Source organism: Pseudochaenichthys georgianus, chromosome 1, assembly GCF_902827115.2.
Source record: "Pseudochaenichthys georgianus chromosome 1, fPseGeo1.2, whole genome shotgun sequence".
NCBI classification, from domain to species: Eukaryota; Metazoa; Chordata; class Actinopteri; order Perciformes; family Channichthyidae; genus Pseudochaenichthys; species Pseudochaenichthys georgianus.
This window is the reverse complement of record NC_047503.1, coordinates 41,625,953-41,652,573: the sequence shown is the minus strand read 5'-3', so window position 1 is coordinate 41,652,573 and position 26,621 is coordinate 41,625,953. Positions and strand designations below refer to the sequence as shown.

The following is a 26,621-nucleotide window of genomic DNA, read 5'->3' as shown; positions in this document are numbered from 1 at the left end:
AGCAGCGTTCCGGTGCTCTGCGTCAGCACTCTAGTCTACACTCCTTTCAGACGAGACATAACCACGTTACGCTCGTGTTATGTTCAAGGAACCTGTCCTTGGCCAGGAAAAACAGGCACTCGCTTGTTTAATTATTTTGCGGTCTAGATTTCTTCTTTCTTTCTCCCCAAAACGAAAACTCTTCGGTTCTCCAAAAATTGCACAAGTCACCCAAATCAGCGTTTTAAAAAGCGGGAGGCGCCGAAAAGTGACTAATTTGCATCACTGCAGGTAGGTTGACGCGTACGAGGAATTTGACTTGACTATTACTACTACATGGTGGTGACTCACCTGTGGAGGTGCCTGTTGTTGTGGTGGTGGTAGGAGCCTTGGTGGTGGTGGTGGTGGTGGTGGTGGTGGTGGTGGTGGTAGGAGCCTTGGTGGTGGTGGTGGTGGTGGACTTAGTGGTGATGGAAGGAGACTTGGTGGTCACAGCTTTGGCAGTGGTTGGAGAGCCGGTGGTTGGAGAGCCGGCCCTGCCTCCCGTGAGCCCGATTTCCAGCGTGTCGAGGTCAGTCTGGAGCCTCTGGCTAATCCAGGTCTGTACTGGCGTTTGGTTTTCATAGGACTTCAAATTTGCCAAGTTGGTGCCGAGCAGACCTTTGACGTCATTAACAGTCAGGTCCTATGGAGAGCAGAGCAAAGATTTTTGTGTGAAAATTAACAAAAACACACAGACCTAGCTAAACATGCAGGTAGCATCAGCCACTAAACAAGTAAATGCACTCAACTTCTTATACTGTAGTTAGGGGTTTTCTGGGGATGTATGAGGTACTAATCCATTGTCAGTGTATTTCACATTTGGATAGCTCCAGTTTGGAGCTGTCCAAATGTGTGTTCTCATTTATTGCATTTGGTTATTCTGAGGCCAGGGGTTACACAAGTAACCTAAAGTTGATGCAAGACGTTGATATTTAAAATGGTTGGTTTGTATTTCTAAGCAAAGATTGAAATTTAACTTGTAGAGTAAAACTTCGCAAAGTTGTATTAATGCTTTGGGATTTGGATATTTATTCCACCTGTGTCCGGCTTTAGTGCTTTTTCTTTAGTATGGCTGGCGCCTCTTTAAGATCTCCCGGAAAAGGTCCACCTTTTAAAGACTTCTGCCTTCAAAGACCTTGCAACCCTTACTGCTCACTGCTTACAAAAAAAACTATATTCAACACACATAATAACCAGGCTGCCCACGATACGATACTATCGCGATACTTAGGCCACGATACAATAGTATTGCGATTCTACGATATGCTAAGTATTGCGATACGATATATTGCGATATTGCAAATCACATGGGTCATATCCATGTCTGTCTTCCCTTCCTGGTTAAAAAATGTATTTGCAATATGAATAGTTTATGTAAATAATAATAATAAAAAGGAGATGGCATTGTTTTTGTTACTTTCATTGCAATTGTATACATGTCTTAACGTAACTTCCTGTTTTATATACACATTCTTTCGGAGGGATAAGCTACAGTTTATATAATAAAATATCGATACTTGGCGTCCGTGTATCGATACAATAGCGCCAAGTATCGCGATACTATGATGTATCGATTATTTCCCCCACCCCTAATACACACACACACACACACACACACACACACACACACACACACACACACACACACACACACACACACACACACACACACACACACACACACACACACACACACACACACACACACACACACACACACACACACACACACACACACACACACACACACACACACACACACACACACACACACGCCACTGACCAGTATAACATTCTCGTCCAGTGCGGTGAAGGTAGCCATGTCCATGTTGATGTCGGAGGTCGACAGACTTTTGACATAGGATAAATCCGCGCCTCCTGCAGGACAGAAATAAACAGGATTAACTGTGTTCAAAATAAAGTGTTGCTGTATGGATGTGTGTGTGGGTCTTTTTGCTTACCCATGTAAGGTTCTATGAGCTGGTAGGTGGAAGCAGTGATACTTGTTGCGCGGGTGTTTGTGTCAAACGCTTCTTTGGCGATGGTGAACAGGGCTTTCTTTTTCTCCAAGGTGCAGGAGGACACCGTCAGGGCGTTGGCCTCTCTGCAGAGCAAGAGGAAGACACAGAGTAAGAGACGAAAATAGGCTCAAACTAAAAACCTCTGTCTACAGGGGCCTATGCTACGAAGCTGGTTCAACCTAACCTGGATATGTTTGAGTTAGCCGGTTGGCCTAATCCAAAACATATGCGCTCTCGCTAAACTGTACTACGACGCTGGTTATCAAGTGGATCGCTCAAGCCAGCCGTGTCCTATCTAGTTTGGTGCACGTTCACATGAAAGGGGTGGTATCTGGAGCATTCGACCAATCACAAACATGGAGAAGCGTACTGACAGCGCAGCGTCATACTTCCTGAATGAAAAGTGAACTTTAATACTAGTCAAAAATGAAGAAGTTAAACTTTAAACATCCATGAATTAAACACTTGATCCACCAGGATCAAAGCCTCAGAGCTGCACCTGCAAGGTGAATACAGCTGGTAAAAGAACAATTGTTTGAATGCGTACATTAACAGGTTTATGATATCACTACCCCGTCTAAAACACGATCTGACTTTAATTACATTTGTCTCGAGTGTTTCGTCAACTTAATGTGTTGCTTAAAATAATACTTCTGCATACAGTATGTGACACTGTGAGTGTTGCACGGCCAGATACGGCTCAGCTGACTCAGATCAGGAGATATATGATACATTATGAAGTGATATGCCGCGGACTGTACTTAATGTTACTCTGATCCGGTTACTTATGTTGTGGCCGATATTTAATTAAGCTTTCTTAACGCTAATGTTATAATAGTCAGATTGCTCTGAAGATGGGAGGTGATATTCTATTAATGTTCACGTTCACACAGTCGGTGATTTTTGCCGGCTGTCTTTCCTGCAACGGCAGTTTTTCTGTATTTCCTTTCTCCTGTGATATGACTTGATCGCTTTAAACTCCGCACACTGAGCTCTGATTGGTCAGCAGGCGGTGCTTTCACTGAGTTGATCTCTTAGCCTGCAACCTAACCTGGTCCCGACCAGGTTAGCTGCTTAGCATATATTACCATGGAGATCTAGCCTGCTAAAAAGAGAACCAGCTTCGTAGGACCGGAAAGCCGGAGTTTGCCCTGAATTTAGCCGGCTAAGCGAAAATCCTGCTTCGCAGTATACCCCCCAGGTGCTGGATACAAACAAAATAAACAAGAGTACAATGGATTAAGTACACACATTTACATTATGAAATACTTGAAAAAACTGTTGTTTTATTTGGATTTATATTTTATGTTCTACTACAATCATCATCATTTGGCATCTCCTGGGTGGATGTTAATGCAAGAAGAAGCGGTTTTCTGAAATGTTTTACTTGAATCAAGCGGCAGTTTAAAATGTACAACATTTAACAGACAGTCGAGCACTGTTTGGACTCCCATGTTATGATCCTAGTGTATTAATCCTCATCACACACACACACACACACACACACACACACACACACACACACACACACACACACACACACACACACACACACACACACACACACACACACACACACACACACACACACACACACACACACACACACACACACACACACACACACACACACACACACACACGATCCTTACTTGAGGCTTTGTGAGGTAATGTTCTGCAGGACGTCGACGTTGAGGAAGCAGAGGTTGGTTCCTCCGAGGCTGTTGAGCGCCGTGCTGCCCAGACTGTTCCCCTCAGTACTCAGATACTTCGAGACGATGGCCTTCGCCTGGTGACAACAGGAAACACTCATTCATCAGGACGAACAAGCACATATTTGTACACATACAGTAGCAGTCAAAAGTTTGGACACACCTTCTCATTCGAAGGTTTTTATTTATTTTATTAATAATTTACCATCCAGGGGACTACATCATGCTGATTGGCTAATGGCTACACAAGCCAAAGAAATCGTTATGACATCATAAAGTGGACAAAATCTGATCAGCTCATTTTCAGACAGGTTTTTATGGATCAGGACAAAAAGAGAGCGAATCTTTTTTTCTGACACTTTTTGCATACTAGGTCCCCTTTAATGAATTGTCTGCTCACCAGGCTCGAGTCCCAGTCCCCATTGTCCGAGTCCATCAGAGAGGAGAGAGTGTCGATCTGAGTGATGGTCCACATGTCGATGTTCTCCACTGTGACAACGCGGGATGCCGGGCCCAAGAGCTGGACCTGATCTTCTGGGATGTCAGAGCTGGAGTACGCCTTAAAATATGTGAGGATAAGAGTCAGTTTGTCTGTTTAAAGTTCTCAGTGGAGATTTATCTGTAAATGAACAGAGGGAAAGTGAAGATGAGACACCTATGAGAGGACGAGTCACTCAATGTATGTACAAAGAGTTCAAATGCAGATATATTCCTGAAAACAGAATCAGACTTTGAGGGTGGGAGAAGCTAAGATAATGTCCCAAATAATTGAAAGAAAATCCTGTGTAGCATTATCAAAGTGTCTTGTATCCATAAATGGACTTATGGAAACATAAGGACAAATATGTTTTACATTATTCCTATTCCATTTCCATATGGTACAAGAAACAAACAAATTGCTCTATGTTTGATAAAAAAACAACACCTTTGACAGACCACCAAACCAAAGAAGCAAATAACACAGAATATTTAAGAATAATTCTGTAATAACAATTCAGGACAAACACAAAACTAAAGAGACGGATTATATATATTAAAAAAATACTGAATGTGCACAAAACAAGTGATATTCATTAAGATAAATGTGAATAGGCCATCACATGTCCTAGATAACGTAGATAACATTTTTGATTTGCAAATAACGTTTTCTGGTACGTATAGGGAGGGAAGAAGTGTATACAATGTATACATATTTTAGGTATATAACTCCTTTAATAAACTGGACTTAAACAGCAGCAACAAGCCTGACCTCTTATTGATCAGACATTTACAAATAAATGTCCTCACCTCGTGCAGCTTGCTGAGAACGATCTTCAGGTAATCCTCGTCGTCCACCTTGTCCGTGATGCCATCCAGATTGTCTTTAACGGTGGAGGCGCTGAGGCAGCAGTTAAACTGAGCGATGTCATCATAGTCGAAGGGGAACGTCTCATCGCTGATGATCACCTGATTGATCTCTCCTACGGTGCACTCAGCGCCTACAACGCAGGAAGATGAATGTTTAATACGGTGAATTCATGAAGAGATAATAGCGGATGAAGGAGGGAGACTCACCGACAGATCGCTTTGATTTATTCTTAATGGACTTTCTTATTTCTTTCTTCAGACTCTTCCTCTTCTTTCTGCCCACGCCGTTGCTTTTAAGAACCGTCAGGAAGTACTTCAAGAACGTCCGCTTTGTTTTCTGCTCGCAGGAACAAAACGAAACACAAAATGAAACTCAAGAAAATCTCAATCCATCACCAAGCAGGTGACATAATGGCACGATGTACTGTCAATCACTTACAATGCCTTATATGGTCTTTCCTCTTCGCACAAATCAAACTTATTATATACCGTACTTTTCGGACTATAAACCGCGACTTTTTCCCCCATTTTTTGTGTACAGTGGTTTATATTTTAGACTGCACTGTAACTTTTATCCATGTATTTTTTTCTTAATGTTTATTTGATTAGCTTTTCTTTTTTAATGCTTAATGTCTTTCATTTTTTTTTGTTTTTTTTTTTGTAAAGCACTCTATAAATAAACTTGCCTTGCCTTGCCTTACAGCTAACGGCCACTAGGGAACCTCCTAAATCTATGGATTTTACAGGTAAAATTAACCACCTTTAACTCTATGGGCTCTATGACCGGTCCGCGCCCGCCACCTTTAAGCGGCGGGCTCCAGCAGGAAAAGCTGGAGGCCGGAAAAGAGTGAGACAGGTAGCGCGCCAAAGTAAAAGTGGAACCGAGAGACAGAACGAGAGCAAGACAGACGGACAATTTAGCTGCTGCGGCTTATATGCAGGTGCGCTTTATAGTCCGAAAAGTACGGTATTCCTTTGTTTGCAAACGGCTTTAATTCTTCTTTACCACATTTCCTTCCCCTTATAGGAGCTGTAATGTATTTCAATCCTCTGTTTATAACTGTATATCCATGTTTTCCTCTCAAATAAAATCTTAGTTACTTTCTCACTTACTAATGGATTCACAATGTGTTCTTCTATTTGCATGTATCCACGTGTTTGTTACTCACTTTATTAAAGAGATCGTAGAAGCTGGAAGTCAGATACAGCGGTAACATCTCGAGGTCCTTCAGAGTCTGTAATGTCCATGTTGATGCAGCTCTGGTTAAAAATAAAGACATGTATTTTTATCAAACTGAAATTCAAACTTACATATTTAGCTTTCTTTAAATGTTTTATCTATTTTGACTTTTTTTTGAGAAAGAAACATCGAAAATGTTATTGTTGCTTGTAAGAAATAAAAAAGGTTTTCTAACAAATTAACAAAATACTTGATAATAAATGTATTTTATTGTTGACGTACCCGTACTGAGTCTTCCCGGCCTGCAGCAGCGCTTCAACAGCGGCCGCCTGAGCGTCTGTGAGGTCCGGACAGTTGTTGAGTTTCTCCAGGATGGACGGGTCAGAGTTCTCGATGTGCGACCCGTTCAGAACGCAGCACATGTTCCCCAGCACCGACACATTATCCTCCGTCAGACTCGTGTTGGTTATACCCTGAGAAGACAGAAGGGTTAGAAACAGACATTAAGCACAGACTGGAATACGGTTAGCTTTTCATTCAGACTGACATCAGTGTACAGTTTAAATCTGGGGTTCAGTATTTTTACATCAGATTATATTAATATCATAAAAAGAGTCTTAATCGAGCACATTTTGAATTTCGATCGCTCACATCTTTATGCTGGAGTCCTGAACTCATTGTATTTCATGTGATTTGCCTTTATTGGAAAGATATAGGGATGGAAACGGAGTAAAGATAGAGAGGTATAACATGCAACAAAGGTCCGACAGCTGAAATCAAAACGGGGACATTGCGGTAAAGTTAAATACTAACCATTCAGCTAAAGTAAAAGTAAAAATAAAAGTTTACAGAGATAGGAAAGGTCAGAACAAATACATGTTTGCACGGGAAAAAGTGTCTTGGACAATGATTTTATTAAAAAACATTAAGTGAATTGCATTAATATTATCACAATGACTGTATTGTACATGTAATGCATTTGCACTGACAGACAACAAGAATCAAAACTAAATTGGCATCCCGATAGGTATTTAATTTCAACGATTATATCGTCACTTAACCTTCATCTCCCTCCAATACATTGATTCCGTTGTTTCAACACTTTTTAGAAAGAAAGACAGTTTAACTTTTGTTCAATAAGTTCTTCTAGTGTTGAACTTCGGGAACTTAAAGTGGGTATTATATGGGCATAGATATGTCTCATAATTATTTGTGTGAATATAAAAATAATGTTTGTGTAAATATTTGATTTGTAAATGTAAAACAACATCCACAAATGCAAATGAAAAATATGTCCCGAAATTCTGTGTGTGTAAAAAGACGATCCACGAGCAGAGATTTGAGATCCGCAAGCGCATTTCTGGTCGACAAATACAAAATGGATTCACAAATGCCTGATTGAAAGTTGTAAATGTTAACTTTCACAGATCTCTTTTTTATTTGTGAAAATATTTAGCGTGTTTGCAGATCCGTTTTACACTTGCAAATGTACTTGTGAGTATGCAAATCTTTTAAATGCATTTGTGGATGTTGTTTTACATTTACAAATCCCATATTTACACACAAATTATTTTTATGTTCACACAAATAATTACGAGACATATCTAGTATGCCCATAGTATTATGTGTGATGTGTTGTCCGTGGACTCACCAGGCAGCTCCTCGCGTTAACAAACAGCGCGCTGCGTTGGTGGCTGAGGGCGGAGGAGAAGACGGAGAAGTCTGCGTCTGAAAGCTGCTCGAAATACGACCTGCACATGTTCTCTGGCACCAGGGAGTAACTGCACACAGACAGAGAGTCGGTCAATAACACACACTGCTCTGAAGATCTGTGGAAGTGAGAGACAATCTATGTTTCAGCCTAAATCCAGACTCACTTGTAGTACATCAGCATATCAGGAGGGAACAGGTCGAAGATGGTGGCGTCGGAGTCGTCTCTGATGTAGTTGTACATGCAGGTCAACTGTTGGTGAGCAGAATAAACGTTTACATTATTTGGGATAGATCTCCTACATCGTTGCACGCTACTGTGATTTGTAAATGTTAAGGTGAAAGTAAAAAAAAGACATAGGAGAAGTAACAGCCTTAAAAATGGTTGAGAAATAAGTACTTATTTTTCTGAATAAATAAGAATCTGAAACATATCTTAAAAGGCACTCAAAGACTTTAATTGAAGTACATTTCAAATCACTACCTTTCGCCAAATGAAGTTACCGATTGAAAACACTGATGACACGCACACACACACACACACACACACACACACACACACACACACACACACACACACACACACACACACACACACACACACACACACACACACACACACACACACACACACACACACACACACACACACACACACACACACACACACACTCACTCTCTCTCACCTGAGTCTCCACCAGTGTGACCTTTCTCCTTCCTTTCCTCCGACAGGCTTTGATCAGCTTCTTGATCTGCACCCTCTTAAAAGTCCTCACCCCGGTGCACGTGAAGCCTTGCAGCACAGAGGACGACAAGCTCCACACACATAAAGACACACACACGTTATTCTCGATATACAGTATACACAATTATACGTACACGGTATACACTATTACCGAGGCCAAGATTAAGATATTATCTGTCCGTGGGAAAAAAAGTATTTTGCTATTAATGTTATTCATCTGTATCTTCATTTGTTGTGTGTTTTTGTCTATTTTTTGGCAAATTAATTACATATATGTGTGTGTGGGGTGATGGGAAAAGGGGGCCGAAGCAGAAGGAACAGACATGATTTAAAGGGCACCTGATTATTCACACAATATTATTATATTTGTTTAATTAACATATGAATATTACATTTTTATAAATATCCAGGTTATCTTTAACACCCATTTATCACGCAACCAAACCTAATTCCATCCCATATGCTGAACTTTTCCTGACTCTTACGTTATTTAAAACGTCCTTAAAACTCACTTGTTTGCACTTCCCAGCTCGGCGGTTGCAGATTCCACAGCTATAACTCCAAAGAACAGCTCGGCCTGAAGGAATAAACACATCGTGTGACGTGAGGACTTGCACAACAGTGTGTGTTTAGTTCAAATGTGTGTTTAGTGTCGAATCCCCTCACCTGCTGCCGTTTCCACTTCTTCTTGTTGAGCGTGGTGAGGACGCTGCCGTTGCCTGAGAGGCCGAGCAGCAGAGCTCGAGGGATCTCTGGGGCCAAATCATCCGGAACATTCTGAATGATCATTTCACTGTTGGTGTTCACTGATATGATCTGTGGGAGGATGGGAGAAGGACGTCTGTGTTTAAGTATTTACCTATTAGACCACTGGAGGTGTCCAAGAACAGGGTTTTGAGGAGGTTACTCCTAAACAGGCTTCACACACATTGTCTAAGACCAAATCCAAAAACATTTCAATTACTTTTTAAGGACCCATAACTCAAATGTCCTCAAACATACAACCCGTACGTACACAGATGAAACGCTATACTTGGAACCCCAACCTTTTTGTATCTCTAATAGCTTGTAATGATTACATTTAAATCAAATACTTCACGCATAACCCATACAATCTTGTCTGATTGTTATATTACCAGTATTTTCTTAATATCATTGAATAACAATATAAACAAATGTGCGGATGCTAGACTGAAAAACAATTGGTGTAGCTTCATAAAGGTCTTTCTCTTACACTGTATACACGTTACATATTTTTCAATGTTCATACGATCATTCTCCAAGGACTTTTCCAAATGTAATGACTTTTACAGGCCGGGGGAATTGTATATCTTATAAATTAGTCCAATAAGTCGTGGCTTGAATTTTGGTGTGTCGCCTTAATTTGTAGCAACAGTACGTTTCCATTGATGTTTGAAACTGTCCTTTAGACTACAGCTAAAAGGCTTACTTTTGAATATTTGATGAAACATATAAATACAGTCCTGTAACAGAAAATGAAGCTGTCATACCTGAGTCACAAAGGTCTGCTGGACGATGGATGAAGCGGTGGTGATGTGTTGCAGGAACGAGGGATCTTTGGACGCAGCGAGCAGCTCGGTGCCGCTGATGCTGCCGAACGTTTTCGAAGGAATTCCCACGATGAGAGAACCGAGCATGAGCAACGACGACGAGCTGTTGATCTGATGGGTGATAAATAAGTAAAAGACACAGATGAGCAGAGATGGCAACAGCACACACATCCTTTACTCCAGCAGAAGTACAGATACTCGTGTTTAAAATACTCTGGTAAAAGTAGAAGTACTGACTAAACTTCTTTCCTCAAGTCAAAGTAAAGAAGTATGGGCTTTGAAATGTACTTCAGTAAAAAGTACCTATAGCTACCATCTGTTTTAAAGAGTACCTGACCTCCCTTTATATTAATAGAACAATAATGTCATTGTTAGCTAATGAATATTTCCATGCCGACCAACGGCAACATGACAACGTTTCCATTGGTCCCTCTTCTTTAGAGAAGACCAGGAAGTGATGGATACACGGATCGTGTTCAAATCAATAGGCACGCAATGAAGAATAATGATCACGCACCAACACACATTCAGACTAAAGGAACCAGCTGTTTGGAAAATGAGAGAAGTAGAAAGTACAGGTATTTGTGTTCAACATGTAAGAAGTAGAAAGTTCAGGTATTTGAGTTCAACATGTAAGAAGTAGAAAGTACAGGTGTTTGAGTTCAACATTTAAGAAGTAGAAAGTACAGGTGTTTGAGTTCAACATGTGAGAAGTAGAAAGTACAGGTATTTGAGTTCAACATGTGAGAAGTAGAAAGTAAAAAGTCGTCAGAAAGTAGTGGAGCAAAGTACTGATACCAAAACATTTTACTTAAGTACAGTAACAAAGTATTTGTACTCCACTACTTCCCACCTCTGCGGATGAGATGTCTAAACTCTGACTTGTGTGATCACAGACATCAGATCTGAACTCTACCTTCATGGCCCCCGTGGAGATCAGAGACATGATGATGGCTTTGGCCTGGCCCTCGTTCCAGCCCGTCACCGCGCTGAGGGTGGTGAGCGCCGCCAACAGGTTTGCGGGTGTTATTTTGCTGAGCTGCCCGACGGACAGGCTGTTGCTCTCGTTTCCGAGGACAGAAATATCTGTGGCGTCGATGTCGTCGCCGAAGTTACTCGCCAAAGCTGCAGAAACCTACAGGGAAGTAAAGAGGAAAGGTGAGCAGTGTTCATTTCTTTAGCACAAAGGCTTGTTTTTTGAGCAGTTCCCGATTAAAGTTAATACTTTGACTTCTATATATATATTCACCCCAAGAAACCAATGCATTACTTTTCAACCATGAGGACGTGCACTGGGAAGACACTAACATTCGTACTATCCTCCTGAAGTAAGCAGGGTGAAATGCTGCTGCAGCAAAAAGACATGATCACTCACCAACAATGAAAAACAACATGCATTCAAATTGGATAATGTACGTAAGAATTATTAATTGGTAAAAAAAAGTAAGTGAACTCAGAAATGATTGAGTGTCAAGTTTATAGTTTTTTTTATGGGTTGTTGGTTTGATATCTGCGCATGTGGTTACAATATATAAAATATGTAATATGTCAGCAAATAGTTGTAATTTGAAAGATAGAAAATAGTTCCTTCATGACTAGACTGAGTATTTCAAGATTTCTGAGTATTTTATTTGGGAGGGGGGGGGGGGTTTGAGTACCGCAAGCAAAGTGCCATCTAGTTTCATCATAGTCGAGCAAATGAAAACATCTCTACTGCTAGCAACTCCTACAGCTCTGTAATTGGGGATGAACCGTCCATTTAAACTTTACTGGAGGGATAATACTATTATCCAAAAATGTTTCCTAGTTTGGAGTTTTTGTATTTTCTCACTCGGTCACTTTTTTGTGCCCTGAATGTAATTTGTATTTTGTCCTTTAAATACTGGTAGTGAAATCTCACAGTAAAAACGCTTCTGCTAATATTTTCGTGTGTGTGTGTGTGTGTGTGTGTGTGTGTGTGTGTGTGTGTGTGTGTGTGTGTGTGCGTGTGTGTGTGTGTGTGTGTGTGTGTGTGTGTGTTACCTGTGGGTCCAGGTCTGTGCAGAGTGTGGTCAGGTTGTGCAGCACGATGATACTCTCTCCTGCCGTCAGCTGGAGGAAGGCCGTCCCCGGAGCGACACAGCGACACACCAGAGGAAGACTGCAGAGAGAGAGGAAGAATAATAATCCTCTTAAAACAGATAATATAGTTCATGTACGCAGAGGTGGAATATAACCAAGCACATTTACTTAACACCATTTTAGGTACTTAAATATGTTCATTTAAAGCTGTTTTTTTTACTTCAAATCAAATATTGTACTTTTTACTTCACTACATTTACTTTTAGTTACATTACAGATTCAGATAATTCGCTAATACAAAATATGAATAAACTAATAAATAAACATTTCGTCAAAAATTGTAGGTTAAGATATCTAGTAACATTAAGGAGAGTAATTAAATTCATTAATGCGCCGTCAATAATCATTATCCATTATGTCTAAAAGAGGCCATTACACATAAGTTATTTTATTTATAGTGCTTTAAGTATATTTTGATGTCAATCCTTTTATTTGATAACAGTTTTGAGGACTTTTATTTGTAAAGGAGTATTTTAACAATTTTGTGTTGCTATAGGTCTAAGAACTTCTTCCACTACCACATGTTTTTATTTGTAATTATGCGTGAGGGCCTTTTGGGTCTTTGGACTCACCGTAAGGGGCTGAAGTTGCCGTCCTGTAGGTAGACGAGCTCGGTGTAGTAGTCGGTGAGGTTTTGAGGTAAAGCAGAGTGGTTCAGGAGGGCGATGTTCAGAGGGTTCACTGTGAACACCTGCAGGACCTGAAGAGACAAGACATTGGTCAACACACTGGAGAGGTGGTCTGCACAGCATCCATCCAAATGAGCTGTAGTTTAAGATTCATAAAGTACCTCTGTCGATCCAAAGGTCAGAAGGTCCTCCAGAGTGAGGAAGGGCGTGAAGGGGCCGATGTACTCCGCAAACCAGGCCGTGGAGTTTAGCTCTGGATCGTTGGAGTTGTAACACCTTGGGACCGTCGCTGTAATGATCCATTATACAGCTTTACATGGAGGACACAAACAGGCAACCAGGGAGATGATGAAGAACAAATAAAAACAGAAATAAAGCGATGTACGTTGAGACTTTTTCAAACGTTGTTTTCTTTTTGTGTTTCATTTCAAATCTGTGCATCAAAAAAACATCACCACATTCATTTGAAAATACTGATATTGTTGCATTGCACATGTTTTAAGGACCAAGTTGATGAAGAGGATACAATTAGGCAAAACTGTCGAGTAAGAAGCTCAGTTGACAACACTAAAATCTGACCTGAGGCGGAGACAGTATTTAAGTAAATAGAGGAATCAAAGTGTAGAAATACTTCAATTAAAACTCTACATAAAAATGTACGTACTCATAAGTACTAATTTTACACAATGCCATATCAATATACTTTGATTTAATTTATGAATGCATTATTTGCTAATTTCTTCAATATTGCAGCTGGTAAAAGAGAATATTTAGTTTTTTTGAAATGCATATATCAACACCGGGAAGCCTTTAAAAAATCAGTAAAGAAAAAAGAAAAAAAATCAGTAATGACTTATCTTAACTTTTTATAATTAATTTGAAAAAATATTAATATGTTTGTGTCATTATTTTCAATCCTAATCTTGGAGTAGCGATAGTTATCCCAAAAATGTAGTGGATTAAAAAGTACAGTATTTGTCTCTGGACTGTAGTAGAGTAGAAGTACAAAGATACATGACATGGAAATACTCAAGAGAAGTACATGTACCTCAAAAAGAGTTCAGTACTAGTGTTAATGTACTCCACTGAGACTGACCTGAGGTGAGGTAACTCCGGATGGTGGTGAACACATCCCTCCTCATGAAGCCAGCAGCCGTGTAGTTGTGTTCTCCAAGAACTGAAACACTGAAAAACCAAACGCATGATTTAAAAACACCAAAAAATACACTATGATACAAAGAAGAAAATCCTCCATGAGAGCACGTACAGCTTCTGGAAGGCGAGGCAGGAGGCGTTGTGAGTGACCTCGGGGCTGATCAGAGTCTCTGTGAGGAACATCAGATAGTTGGGGAGGCGTCGGTCGAACCAGGCGTCGACCTCTGACCTCTCAGAGCTGCTGAGTGCCATCGGCCAGACGCAAGGCAGCGTGGGCCGCCGCACCGCCGCCGGGAGAGACTCCTGTGGGGATCCAGGGTTCAGAAACATGTGTGCAGACAGAGAGATTCCCACAATCCCGAATGCAAAAACAAACATATATAAAAATATGTATGTAAATATGTATATACCTATATATATATAATCAAAAGACATTTAAACATATCCACACATTAAGAGCTAAATAAAAGCACATATTGACATATTCTCGGCGTGGTTCCTGGCTTCTCTGACGGTGTAACATGACATATACATTTTTTTCAAATATATATTTTCTGGGACTCTTGTGCTTTTATGATAGAGACATATTTAAAATGGGTAGAGAGAAGATGACGCGTGTAAACGGTAGAACTGCAGCCAAAAGCAGCAGGGAATAAGCTCCAGGGCAATATACAATTATTTAAGACATCAAAAGAATCAGAAATACTGAAATAATCCTAGAGGGAAATTGCTTTTTCTTTCCATTATAGCATTAATAAAATAAAAGATAAATAAAATCCAATATAATGTATGATGTGCAATAAAATAAAATATGTAAGTGAATGGACAAAGACACGTTATTGTATCATGAATATCTGTTTTTTTACATTTCTTGTGTTTGTGCGTGCGTGCGTGCGTGTGTGTGTGTGTGTGTGTGTGTGTGTACATACAGTCTCCAGGAACATGGGTGTCTGCACGTAGTTGTCGTATATCGCACAGAGCTCTGCATCGTTGTCGACGACATCGGGGCGACGGAGGAAATCTCCAAGATGTGACGGAGGCATGGAGTTCACCAGCTGGAGGAAACATTAAAAAGGTGTCATCGTCTCAGATCAACACAGACTTTAACTTGAACAGTGTTTGGGACACACACCTGATGCATCCTGTCGGGAGGCATGAGGGACAGGAAGGTGGTGAGGTTGGGGAACTGGAAACTCCTGAATGAGCGCTGCAGGAAACCGTAGAAACTTTGGTTGTAGTTTTCTCCGTAGCATTTGAGAGGTATCGGTCCTGGAGGAAGGAGAGAGAGAAAGTTCGGCTGTCAGTCTTTCAAGGTTTAAAAGATAGTAAAACAAAGGTGATGGACTTATGGGCCATACATTTGCTTGCTGTAAATGATCTTCAAAAGTGTTGAATAAAGAAGGCTTAATGAACAACGGATGTACAAAAATATACAAAGAAATCTATAATTTTTCATATTTTTGAACGTTTTTTTTAATAGGTTTCATAAAGTGTATTTTCATCGTGGGTTATTTACCTTTGAGGGACTGAACAATGTGGCTGGAGATTTCTTCCTGTGTTTCTTCACTCAGAGAAGAGATCGTTGAATTCAGTTCTGTCACTCTGAAATGAAGTGAGCAAAAGAAAAAGGCCATCAGTGATTTTCTGTCTGCTGTAGGATTTAAGTCACTGACAAAAAATCAAATACAGACAATTTACATTTTTACATTACTGATTTAAAAATGATCTTGATTCCAGTTCAATCAAATCCCCGGTGTGGTCCAAACCTACCCCTGCTCCTCGATGCTGCAGTTTCTTCCCTCCAGAATCCTGAAGAACGGCGCTACGTGTCGCGGCGACAGCTCGACCAGCAGGGGGCGCAGTCTGTCGTGCAGCCACAGCGTCACCTCTGAGTCTCCCACAGAGGGGTCGGAGAGGTTCGCTCGATCGAACACCACCTGCAGCAGGGCCGACCGCACAGAGGAGGGGAACATGCTCTCGTGACCCTGAGGGAGAAGAGACACACCAAGAGAGAAGAGAACGTTTTTTAAAAAGGGAACAAAAAAAGCAACGACATAATGCAGCTGATGCCAGTTTAACAGAAACATATTCGAATATAACATAATTGTATTTATGCGTTTGATTCCCACTCACCATGATAGCTGGGGAGAAGTCATCGAAGAAGGCGGGGATGGATCTGTCCGGGACGTGTTTCATCAGCATCTCCACGTCAGCAGGAGAGGTCAGCTGACCCGGGGTGGAGGAGACCTCGGCCAGCTGTCGGACCGTCAGCTCGGGCAACGCCTCCATCTGCACCGTGCACACAGACACAAATATGTCAGAGGTGGGAAGTAGTGGAGTGCAAATACTTTGTTACTGTACTCAAGTACTTTTCTGGTATCAGTACTTTACTCCACTACTTCTTACATTTCTAACACAAATACCTGTACTTTCTACTTCTTACATGTTGAACACAAATACCTGTACTTTACTATTCTTACATTTCTAACACCAAATACCTGTACTTTCTACTTCTTACATGTTGAACACAAATACCTGAACTTTCTACTTCTTACATGTTGAACTCAAATACCTGAACTTTCTACTTCTTACATGTTGAACTCAAATACCTGAACTTTCTACTTCTTACATGTTGAACACAAATACCTGAACTTTCTACTTCTTACATTTTGAACACAAATACCTGTACTTTCTACTTCTTACATGTTGAACTCAAATAGAGTTAGAGTCATTGCGTGCCTATTGATTTGAACACGATCCGTGTATCCATCACTTCCTGGTCTTCTCTAAAGAAGAGGGACCAATGGAAACGTTGTCATGTTGCCGTTGGTCGGCATGGAAACATTCATTAGCTAACAACGACATTATTGTTCTATTAATATGAAGGGAGGTCAGGTACTCTTTAAAACAGCTGCTAGTTATGGGTACTTTTTACTTAAGCACATTTCAAAGCTCATACTTTTACTTGAGTAAACAAGTTTAGTCAGTACTTCTACTTTTACCAGAGTATTTTTAAACACGAGTATCTGTACTTCTACTTGAGTAAAGGATGTGTGAACTTTTGCCATCTCTGATGAGGGTTAAAACACAGACAAAAGAAGTACATGAACACGATAACAAGAGAAAGGCAACAGGACGTACCGCAGTGAAGTCTGGGTAGAGCGTCTGCAGGGTGTGGACGGACAGGAGGACGGAGAACCCTCCCAGGTTCCTCTGCAGCCATTCTGCACTGTTGTTAGTTTGAGCGCTGCAGCTGGGGTCTGCACCACAAACACAACAAACCAACTTTATAACATACAGTTATTTTAAAAGTAGAGGTGGCTGCCACAAAGGTTACACAAAACACAAAACATGTATACTGCGTTTACATGATATGCCCGTTTCAAAGTCATATATTTCATGTCCTTCTATAAGAATCTATTAAAGTTTCCTCCATCCTTATCCAATATATTATTTTTCAGGTGGACCATGAGCCATTTAAACGGTTACTGTAACTTTTGATAACTTTCCTTGAACATTAAAGGGTATTGGAAACAACACACGTTATATTTCAAAATACTCACTCACTGATTTTGACACACCATCTTTGTTTCAATGTGAGAACATACCTGCGGTGTTATTCCTGGTCAGGAAAGCCTTAATGAAGTGTGTGACGACAGACATCTGCGTGGCGCGTGTCATGTTAGGCTGCACACGGCTCAAAATCTTCACCCTGAAATCAAACAAGTGGACGTGATTCATCCAAGAAGATCCTATAAAATATCAGAGCATTTAGTTTGAGGGTCGCTCCTCACATGAGCTGGTAGCTGCTGCAGTTCAAGCCCTTTGTGGAGAGACAGGAGAGGAACTCGGGGGAGACGGCGGGAAGGAACGGGCGAAGGCGGCGTTGGAACCACAGCTGGAGGAGGGCGGGGTGGTTGAAGCTGGACATGTCGAACATATCCAATCGGATTTCTCTAATTGAGTCCAAAATCATCGACACTGCAGGATTCCTGGGGTCCAGAGACTACAAGAAGAAATGAAACAAACGGTGACTTGATAGGATGAATGAACTTGGCCAGATGGTTTCAGATTGTTAACTGACACACACTAAAGCCCCCGTCACACTGTCCCGAAATTGACACCCGATGGACACACGATAAAGGAAATGTTCAAATTCGGCTGTGATCGTAGCAACATCGGGCCATTCGTGAGGGCATCTAAGCCATCGTATGACCGCCGGTGGAGTTTCTCAGGCTCCGGCAGCAACTTCGTGAGCGGCAACTTCGTAAGGCACTCGTGAGGGCATCTTGTCAAGTCGTGTCATCTTCGTGTTATCATCGGTGCATTCGCCCTCACTCTGATCGGGGCGAATGCCCGATGGCACCGATGATAACAAGATGCCCTCACGATGGCCTTACGAAGGGCAAAATTGACACACGAATTCAACACGAAAATGAACCTTCGCAAAAAAGGTCCTTCGGCTATTTTTTGGCATGCCAAAGATTTTGCCACCGCTCACGAAGTTGCTGCCGGAGCCTGAGAAACTCCACCGGCGGTCATACGATGGCTTAAGATGCCCTCACGAATGGCCCGATGTTGCTACGATCACAGCCGAATTTTAACATTTCCTTTATCGTGTGTCCATCGGGTTGCTTTATTGCACATTAAAATCATGTAAACATATTATGTAAATAACCCAATTTGTGTTCTGTGAAACTGAAAAGGATATAATATATTATTTTGAAGGCGAGTTGACAGGAAGTTGTTGTTGCTATGGAAACAACATGACGGAGAAAACGTAATATCTTCTACATATAAAGACGGAGAAAGTAAAGAACAAAGTCTGAAATATCAGTGCAGTATCATAGTACTTTAACATAATTGTTTGTGTTACTTTCGTTGCAGTTGTTTGTCTTAAATGTAATGTAAATGTTGCCTTCGTGTGTGGTTCGGGGCCATCTTCGTGCGAAATTCACAATTCAATATTCGTGTGTCCATCGGGTGTACATTTCGGGACAGTGTGACAGGGGCTTTAAACAGATTTAAAAATGAGTGAAGAATTCAATATGAATACGTTCACTGTGTATCTAAAATATTCAAATGAATGTATCTGTTCTTGTTTTTGCACTCTCCCTTTGCTGTCATCTTGTGAAATGTATGTGCTTTAGAACAATTAAAGGATTTTAGATGTTACTTTAAGCTCAAAGAGACACGCAGGATGCACACTGGTTTCTCTACAGCCTACCACAAAGCCATTAACTGCATTTTACTTAATGGTTTATAACCCTATCAAAGTCTGCTTCTCCTCAGTCTTACACAGATTTTGAATATACTTGAAGTAAATGTTTTACTCAGAAATACACAATTGTCAGCTCAGCAATCATTTTACTTAATCATTGACATATTGATGATACCATTCAAATGCATTGTTTTCCACAGCTCATTATGAACAGATTTAAATGAGGTCTGATTCGTACCTTGTCGGGGAGAAGATCGAGAGCTTTGTCCAGAACATGAGAGGCTTTGGAGAGGAGAAGCTTCCAGACGGGCCTCGAGCTGCTGGAGTTTGAGGATCGATCACACATCAAAACCGCCGCTAAATGTTCTGCTTTCAAGCCCGACAGCTGTGAGACGAAAGAGCAACATGGTGAAAACTTACATTGTTGATCCTGAAAATCAAAAAATGGACTCAGCTATAAAGGAATTCAAGCATCCTCAATAACCCCTAAAACCACTCCCAAGTTGTCCAAAGTCAACATTTTTTACAATTGTTTAGGTAGGCTTAAATGCCATTCATTTCAATTAACACAACTTGTGCTAATTGTGCACATTTCCCAACATATGCAATTAGCATCTGGAAGTTTCTATGTGCTGGGGACCCGTACTATACATTGAACTGTACTCAACATTTCCGGGTTCACTATGCTGGCAACTCGACTATAGCGTAGGATTTCATGTGAAAAGTGACTACAAGTGTCATAAAAATGCAGTTGAGAGAAAAAATATGTCTCAGTGGAGTACAAGTATACTACACAAGTCAACTTTGACTGTGTATATACATATTGGCACACATATTTTTACATTTGATATACATTGTTTTTATATTCGGGATTGTGGGAACAGTTTTTTGATCTCTCTGTCTGTACACAGAAACTGAAAGATTGACAATAAAGTTGACTTTGACTTGACTTTGAAGTAGAAAGTAGAACAAAGGGGAAATACTCAATTAAAGAACAAATACTCTGTTGTTAAATGCTTGAATAAAAGTACTGCGTTTCACCACTTGAGATGTTTTATGTCTTACAGAAGCGCAGGCGTATTCCTCCACAGAAAAGTCACAGAAGCCTCCGAGCATCTGTCCGCTGCTCAGGCTGAGCTGCAGCTTTGTGCTGTAGTTTCACAATAAACAAGGAACATTAAACATTTAGTGACAGTTTAATAATACTAAATGTTCAAACTATCTCAAGGTATGATATTTAGAGAGAGAGAGGATTATATATCCCACCTGTTCACTCCAAGACAAATGTCAGTTTCTGTGAGAAATGAGAAGAAATAGATGCATTTATTTGTTTAAGATATTGAATATCGCATATTGTTTTCAGGCAATGAGAGAACTTACCGTTTGTCATGGTGACATTGCACTGGAGGGGGAACAAGATTAAGACGGTTTAAGTATTTTAACATAAATCAAATTTAAGATACACAATATTGAACAAGAATAAATCACATGTATGTACCTGTCCGCTGTAGATGATGCAACCTGTAATAAAAGAAAAAGGAATTAGTTCATGGAGTAGAGCAGGGGTGTCAAACTCAAACACACAGTGGGTGCAGGTTCATCAATGTTTGGGGTCAGGCTCTGAGCTGAGGAACTCCTCAGGATGGAGTGAAGGTGTGCGTGCAATATACCGGCGGGCCAGATCTAATAGTAATTAGAAATTATCCTGTGGGCCGAAATTAAATCCACAAAGGGCCTGATTTGGCCCCCGGGCCTTGAGTTTGACACATGTGGAGTAGATCAAAAGTTAAAATGATGATTTCAATTGTAAGAAATCCATAATATTTTAATAGAGATAAATGGCGAAGCAAGAGTTTCACATTTTGGATTAAGATAGTTTTTCCAACCTCAAAGCTTTTCCAAGTATAAGTATTGTATTATTATTTTATTGTAAATGTTTGTAATGTTTAGTAGCCTGTGGTTCTCACCTGGAGGAATGTATTTGGATAACTCCATCTTGATGTATGTGATGGTGTGCGCTGTATTTACAGAAACGGAGGATAAGGCCATGTCCATTCTCGTATACCTGGAACAGCAACATGTGGGATTAAATCACAATTTCATGATTCATATAATTGTTTTTAAGAAGATCAAAACAAAGTCTATAAAATCAACACGTCAAATACGTTTTAACTTACAGTGTTTTGTACGATGAACAGGTAAAGTTAGCCTTTAAATAAAGAAAAAACAACATTATAACTTTGAAGACGCAGTGCAAAGTGTATATTTGTATTCAAGAGGAATAATCTTTCACCTGGTTATGGAGCATGGCGAGGTTCATCAGGAACTCCTGGAGTTTCTTCTCGTCGGGAGACTCAGTGAGGAAGTCAAAAATCACATTAATGATGGCGTCTTTATCGAGATCAGAGGGGAGATTCACATGCAGCAGCTCAGCGGTCTGTAAGGGAGTCAGGAGCCGCAGAGCCTCCAGCTGCAGAGAGGGGGGGACAAAAAGAGTTTCACTGCTGCGGGAATAACAAGGTCAGAATTCTAATTTAAAAAACAATAACATTAAAGGTCACCTATCATGCTATTTGTAGGCAATACCAAACAGATCACCCATTCTAGCCATGCCTCATATCCCTCTATTTCACTTCCTGTTTCAAAAGTTGGGGTATAAAGCTTTAAAAATAAATATCATGGATTATCAAGGATTATCTCTGAAACAGTCTGGAGCTCAAAGGCTTTCTCTCTTGCCGGTTATACCACAAGGTGAGTTCCTTTTTACTTCCTGCTTCTTCACACACATGCTCTCCAGTACAGGTTAGCTCTGAGTGTTAGCGATGCTAACGTAAACACCGACCATATTACGTCCAAAACAGTCGGGCATTGTTTCTGACTGCAACGTTTCTGATTGGGCCGTGGGTCCACATTTCAGATATTACGTCATATCGGACGCAAATCTGGATCAGCTCCGTTGAACCCCCGTTTTTAGAGATTTGGGTACAGAGGAAAAGAGAGAGGGCTTTATTTTCTGACGCTGCGTGAGTTCCCTGACGCACCGGGGACACATTGATGTATAAAAGACATCAAAAAGTGCATTTTGCATGATAGGTCCCCTTTAAAAAACTATTTTTTTTTTTTTTAAATCATTAAATAAATAAATAATAAAAAATAATAATAGAAAATACTTAAAGAATAATACAAATAAATTAAAATTGATAAAAATAAATTAAAAAACAATATTGAAAAAAAACTTAAATAAAAAGAAAGCAAAGTAAAATGAAAAAACAAAAAAAATTCTAAAGCTTATTTCTAATTGAGTTACAAAGTGCTTTTCACACCCTTCAAACACATTTAATTGGCACAAAGAATGAAATTAACTAACGACCAGCAACTAAACACAGTATACAAAGAGAGTAAACCCATCATAAAGTAACAAACTTCATATTTTAAAGTGGGCTTTTAAAAGTGATTTAAAAGACTTAAACAGAGTTTGCATAATAAAAGTGCTGCTCAATAATCTAAATCCTTGATGTAAGAGAAGTTGAATCTTACAGGGTTGAAGTGCGGGTTGAGATGAAGCAGCTGTTTGATGGATAAAAGCCGTGCAAATGGACCGAGATTCTTCATCAGCCACTCAGCACTGCTATTAGAGGCAGACACACAGCCTGGACCTGGACCAAGTCACGAGGAGGGAAGCACACGTGTCAAGGCTAAAATACGTTTTGAAAGATAGTTATTGTAGTCGCTCAGATCATGCATCAAGTACCTGAGTGTGGGAGCGACAGGAAGCGCAGGATGAAGTCCTTGAGCACCACATGTTGTTGGTGTGAGGTCATGTTATCAAAATGGTGGATAAATACCTGCAGTCTAAGAATACAATCAACCAAATAATTAGAAACATTTTCATGTTTTCAAGGTTTTTTTCTTGTAATTCTTGTTATACACTTTTTGGATATATGAAAAACATAAACAAGACATTCTCGTCAATACCAATGTTGCAAAAATACATAGAATTTAGACTTAAAGAGACACTAGACAAGAGGCCATGCCGTTACCTAAATACCCAAATCAAATGGGCTGTATGGAGGCCATGTATATCTTAAGGGCAAGACTTTTGAAACCCATAATATGTCATTTTTTTGTAATCAAAACAATGACGAAATATGAAGTTTGGTGGTGTTGTGAAGCAGCGTGGGATCATGGGAGTCTTCCCAACCATCACTGAGTATAGTCAGTACAGGCAGTCTCTCCCACTAGGTCAGGGGTGTCAAACTCAATTTCATCACGGGCCACATTCGTATAAAGGTTGCACTCAAAGCGCCGGTTGTAACTATATAAACATATATAAATATATAATATATAGATAAAATAATGTATTATATTACATTATTGCCTCTGAATTGGATTATTATCGGATAGGATAATAACTTAGTAATGAACTACGTCTGAAAGCAGAAGTCTAGGGCAAATAATTGCAAGTCTCTTCAGTGTGCATGTCACAAAACGAGATGCATTGTGGGACATGTAGTTTATGGGCAACGTGCTTCTGTAAAGTGGCATGTAACCGTATAATAAACGTATTCTATTCTTTGCAAGCTCTTGCGGGGCCACATAAAATGAAGTCGCGGGCCGGTTTTGGCCCCCGGGCCTTGAGTTTGACACCCCTGCACTAGGTGTTTTCTACTTGGAGCAAAATTATCCAAAAAAGTCTCCTTCATGCCAAAACAAAAAGACCAGGTGATTAAAACAGCTCAATTATCCGCAGAGGTCTACCCTTCTCCAAAACAAACGGACATGGTGATTGAAACCGGTAAAATCACTACATATGTCAAATCACTTACATTTGCTGGTATGAGTGACAGCTGAGGTTCCTGTTGGTCAGACAGTGCAGGAATCTTCCGGATGTAAACGGCAGAAACGCGCTCAGACGTTGTGAAAACCACTTCCTGATGACGCTGCTGTTCATCAGCTCCTCGTCCGTCAGCAGAGACACTCGGATCTCTCCGAGCACGTCCAACACCTCCGAGGCCGACGGACCAACCATGGGCATTGGCTGTAGGAGAAATACACTTATTGCATCATTATATATTTATATATATTATTATGCACCGCTTTCCCCCTTCTACTCCAGTAGGACTCAGATGAGGGTGTGGAACTTTTCCTTGTGAATGTGATGTTTTGTTGATGTTGTTGTTTTGTTTCTTTCCGTTAACTGTCAAGTGGGAACCAAGTCTTTTTTTGTGTTTCTCTTATTTTCCAAAGATACTGTTATGATTGGCTGTGAATAAGAAAATATGAAGGACTGACCATCTATTTATATTTTTTTAGAAAGGTAATATAAGATTATTTTCTTCTCCCTGCTCCTTTCCGGGTATGGTGTGTTTTGTAAATAATTGTTATACATTAAGTTATACAAATTAAATGAAATGAAATGTGTTCTTTAATATTTTAGGAGCCTTCGTGCAGCAATTCAATGTTTTTCAAATTGATGAGCTCTTTTTTTGACATTTGAATCATTCACTTCAAAGGAAGACTTCATGAGGCCCGACGAGACTGTATGTCAAATATACTGACCATGCCGGCCAACATGTCCAGAGCCGGGTCCAGGACAGAGGAGAGCTTCGTCAGCAGCATCTTCCACAAAACACTGGAGTGCGAGCTGTTTCCGGGCAGATTACATTTCAGCAGGGACACCAGATGAGTGGCGCTGAAATCCTCCAGCTGTGTAAGAAAAACATATAAATACCATTGTATTGATATATTCAACAGGTTATTTTCTTAAACAAAAACTTAATTCCATTTCCACCTTTTGATTCTACTTCTTGTGGTTATTTTATATACTTTTTCTGTGTTATACTGTACGTTATGTTAAACTATCACTACATTTGCTTTGTATGCTACACACATATTACACACTGTAATATACTATAATAAACTATTCTGACTGTTATTTTAATAATAATAATACATTTAATTTCAAAGCGCTTTTTTCAGGTGCTCAAAGACGCTTTACAGTGGTGATAAAACGAGATAAAATAGAATAAAAAATATGAAAACAGCTACACAACATAATTCACAAATTAAAAGCCAGTCGGAAGAGGTGTGTTGTGGTCAGTGTTTTGAAAGAGGGGGGGGTCGGTGCAGTCTCTGATGTGTTGTGGGAGGGAGTTCCAGAGGGTGGAGAAGGCTCTGTCCCCCCAGGTTCGGAGCTTGGTTCGTGTGGGGATAGAGAGGAGGTTCGCCTCTGATGAACAAAGGCTGCGGGAAGGTGTGTGGTGGTGGATCAGGTCGGTGAGGAAGGGGGGGGGGGGCTGGTTATTTTGGGTATTATCATAGTACTCTACCTATACTTTAGCTAATTCAAGAGTTAGACTACAACTGTGATTACGGGCACTGTTGTTATACTGCTTGTATTGTAATTGTGTGTCTCTTTGCTCTTTTTATAGTCTGTAGATATACATAAGTTAATGTGTAAATGAACAAATACACATTTTAAGAGTATGCTATACACATTAGCATTCGCAAAGTTTCTTGTAAACAGTTCCACATACTCGCTAAAACTATTTGTAGGCAGACTATCTAAGTAAAGTAATACCGTTTCATTTGTAACCTTTTTCCATGTACCTGTACTTATTTATTTCCTTGTGTTTCTGCAACAATTCTATTTCCAAATTGTGTTTAAAAGAAGCCTGATCTTGTCTTGTAATTGATCCAAACGGGCAGCATGATGCATAAAAACCCCTCTCAGAAATCAACCTTTGCATTTCCACTCTGACTTTAAAATGGTCACCTGTGCACATGCATACGTCTCCAGGGTGAAATTGCAGGACACGTCTTCAGATGAGTTCAAGTGAGAGTGCAGGGCAGAGCTGTGAAAACACAAAAAGGTAAATACATGTCAGATTTGAGGTTATTGAAAGACTTATTGTAATTTTGGATTCAAACGATGACAGCTTCCTTCCTACCTGTCAACTCCTTTGCAGGTGTGCGTACCTGTCAAACAGCAGAAATATAACAATTAATCTCTAAACGCACTCACAGTAATGTAAGAAGTGATACAATAAGACTTTAAAGTGAAGAGCTCTTACTGTTGTACTTGATATCTGGGCACTGTAAAAGAAAGATTTAAGGAATGAATGACTTTGAAAGAATATCATTAAACAAACCATCTAAAACAATGAATTCATGAGCAACAGAATTCAG

At 40.2% G+C, this 26,621-nt stretch overlaps 1 protein-coding gene across 1 annotated transcript in view; it reads right to left on the bottom strand.

The window, feature by feature from the left end:
* LOC117449799 (uncharacterized) overlaps nucleotides 1-26,621 on the bottom strand; it is a 46,300-nt gene that overhangs the window by 3,849 nt on the left and 15,830 nt on the right. The window contains exons 20-63 of the mRNA XM_034087690.1: nucleotides 26,507-26,528; nucleotides 26,384-26,411; nucleotides 26,209-26,287; nucleotides 24,993-25,139; nucleotides 24,260-24,471; nucleotides 23,185-23,285; nucleotides 22,971-23,089; nucleotides 21,727-21,903; nucleotides 21,611-21,642; nucleotides 21,401-21,498; nucleotides 20,932-20,954; nucleotides 20,814-20,835; nucleotides 20,700-20,727; nucleotides 20,499-20,583; nucleotides 19,672-19,818; nucleotides 18,007-18,218; nucleotides 17,821-17,924; nucleotides 17,354-17,472; nucleotides 16,346-16,501; nucleotides 15,983-16,197; nucleotides 15,729-15,814; nucleotides 15,345-15,481; nucleotides 15,142-15,267; nucleotides 14,325-14,515; nucleotides 14,154-14,242; nucleotides 13,219-13,346; nucleotides 13,001-13,128; nucleotides 12,330-12,447; nucleotides 11,224-11,442; nucleotides 10,248-10,418; nucleotides 9,403-9,552; nucleotides 9,249-9,313; nucleotides 8,678-8,807; nucleotides 8,159-8,244; nucleotides 7,933-8,062; nucleotides 6,564-6,754; nucleotides 6,271-6,361; nucleotides 5,309-5,438; nucleotides 5,042-5,232; nucleotides 4,155-4,313; nucleotides 3,695-3,831; nucleotides 1,983-2,125; nucleotides 1,805-1,899; nucleotides 331-664 (exon numbers count right to left, since the gene is read on the bottom strand). Of these exons, the coding sequence (XP_033943581.1) occupies nucleotides 331-664; nucleotides 1,805-1,899; nucleotides 1,983-2,125; nucleotides 3,695-3,831; nucleotides 4,155-4,313; nucleotides 5,042-5,232; nucleotides 5,309-5,438; nucleotides 6,271-6,361; nucleotides 6,564-6,754; nucleotides 7,933-8,062; nucleotides 8,159-8,244; nucleotides 8,678-8,807; nucleotides 9,249-9,313; nucleotides 9,403-9,552; nucleotides 10,248-10,418; nucleotides 11,224-11,442; nucleotides 12,330-12,447; nucleotides 13,001-13,128; nucleotides 13,219-13,346; nucleotides 14,154-14,242; nucleotides 14,325-14,515; nucleotides 15,142-15,267; nucleotides 15,345-15,481; nucleotides 15,729-15,814; nucleotides 15,983-16,197; nucleotides 16,346-16,501; nucleotides 17,354-17,472; nucleotides 17,821-17,924; nucleotides 18,007-18,218; nucleotides 19,672-19,818; nucleotides 20,499-20,583; nucleotides 20,700-20,727; nucleotides 20,814-20,835; nucleotides 20,932-20,954; nucleotides 21,401-21,498; nucleotides 21,611-21,642; nucleotides 21,727-21,903; nucleotides 22,971-23,089; nucleotides 23,185-23,285; nucleotides 24,260-24,471; nucleotides 24,993-25,139; nucleotides 26,209-26,287; nucleotides 26,384-26,411; nucleotides 26,507-26,528 (5,551 nt within the window). The remainder of the gene's footprint in view (nucleotides 1-330; nucleotides 665-1,804; nucleotides 1,900-1,982; nucleotides 2,126-3,694; nucleotides 3,832-4,154; nucleotides 4,314-5,041; nucleotides 5,233-5,308; nucleotides 5,439-6,270; nucleotides 6,362-6,563; nucleotides 6,755-7,932; nucleotides 8,063-8,158; nucleotides 8,245-8,677; nucleotides 8,808-9,248; nucleotides 9,314-9,402; nucleotides 9,553-10,247; nucleotides 10,419-11,223; nucleotides 11,443-12,329; nucleotides 12,448-13,000; nucleotides 13,129-13,218; nucleotides 13,347-14,153; nucleotides 14,243-14,324; nucleotides 14,516-15,141; nucleotides 15,268-15,344; nucleotides 15,482-15,728; nucleotides 15,815-15,982; nucleotides 16,198-16,345; nucleotides 16,502-17,353; nucleotides 17,473-17,820; nucleotides 17,925-18,006; nucleotides 18,219-19,671; nucleotides 19,819-20,498; nucleotides 20,584-20,699; nucleotides 20,728-20,813; nucleotides 20,836-20,931; nucleotides 20,955-21,400; nucleotides 21,499-21,610; nucleotides 21,643-21,726; nucleotides 21,904-22,970; nucleotides 23,090-23,184; nucleotides 23,286-24,259; nucleotides 24,472-24,992; nucleotides 25,140-26,208; nucleotides 26,288-26,383; nucleotides 26,412-26,506; nucleotides 26,529-26,621) is intronic.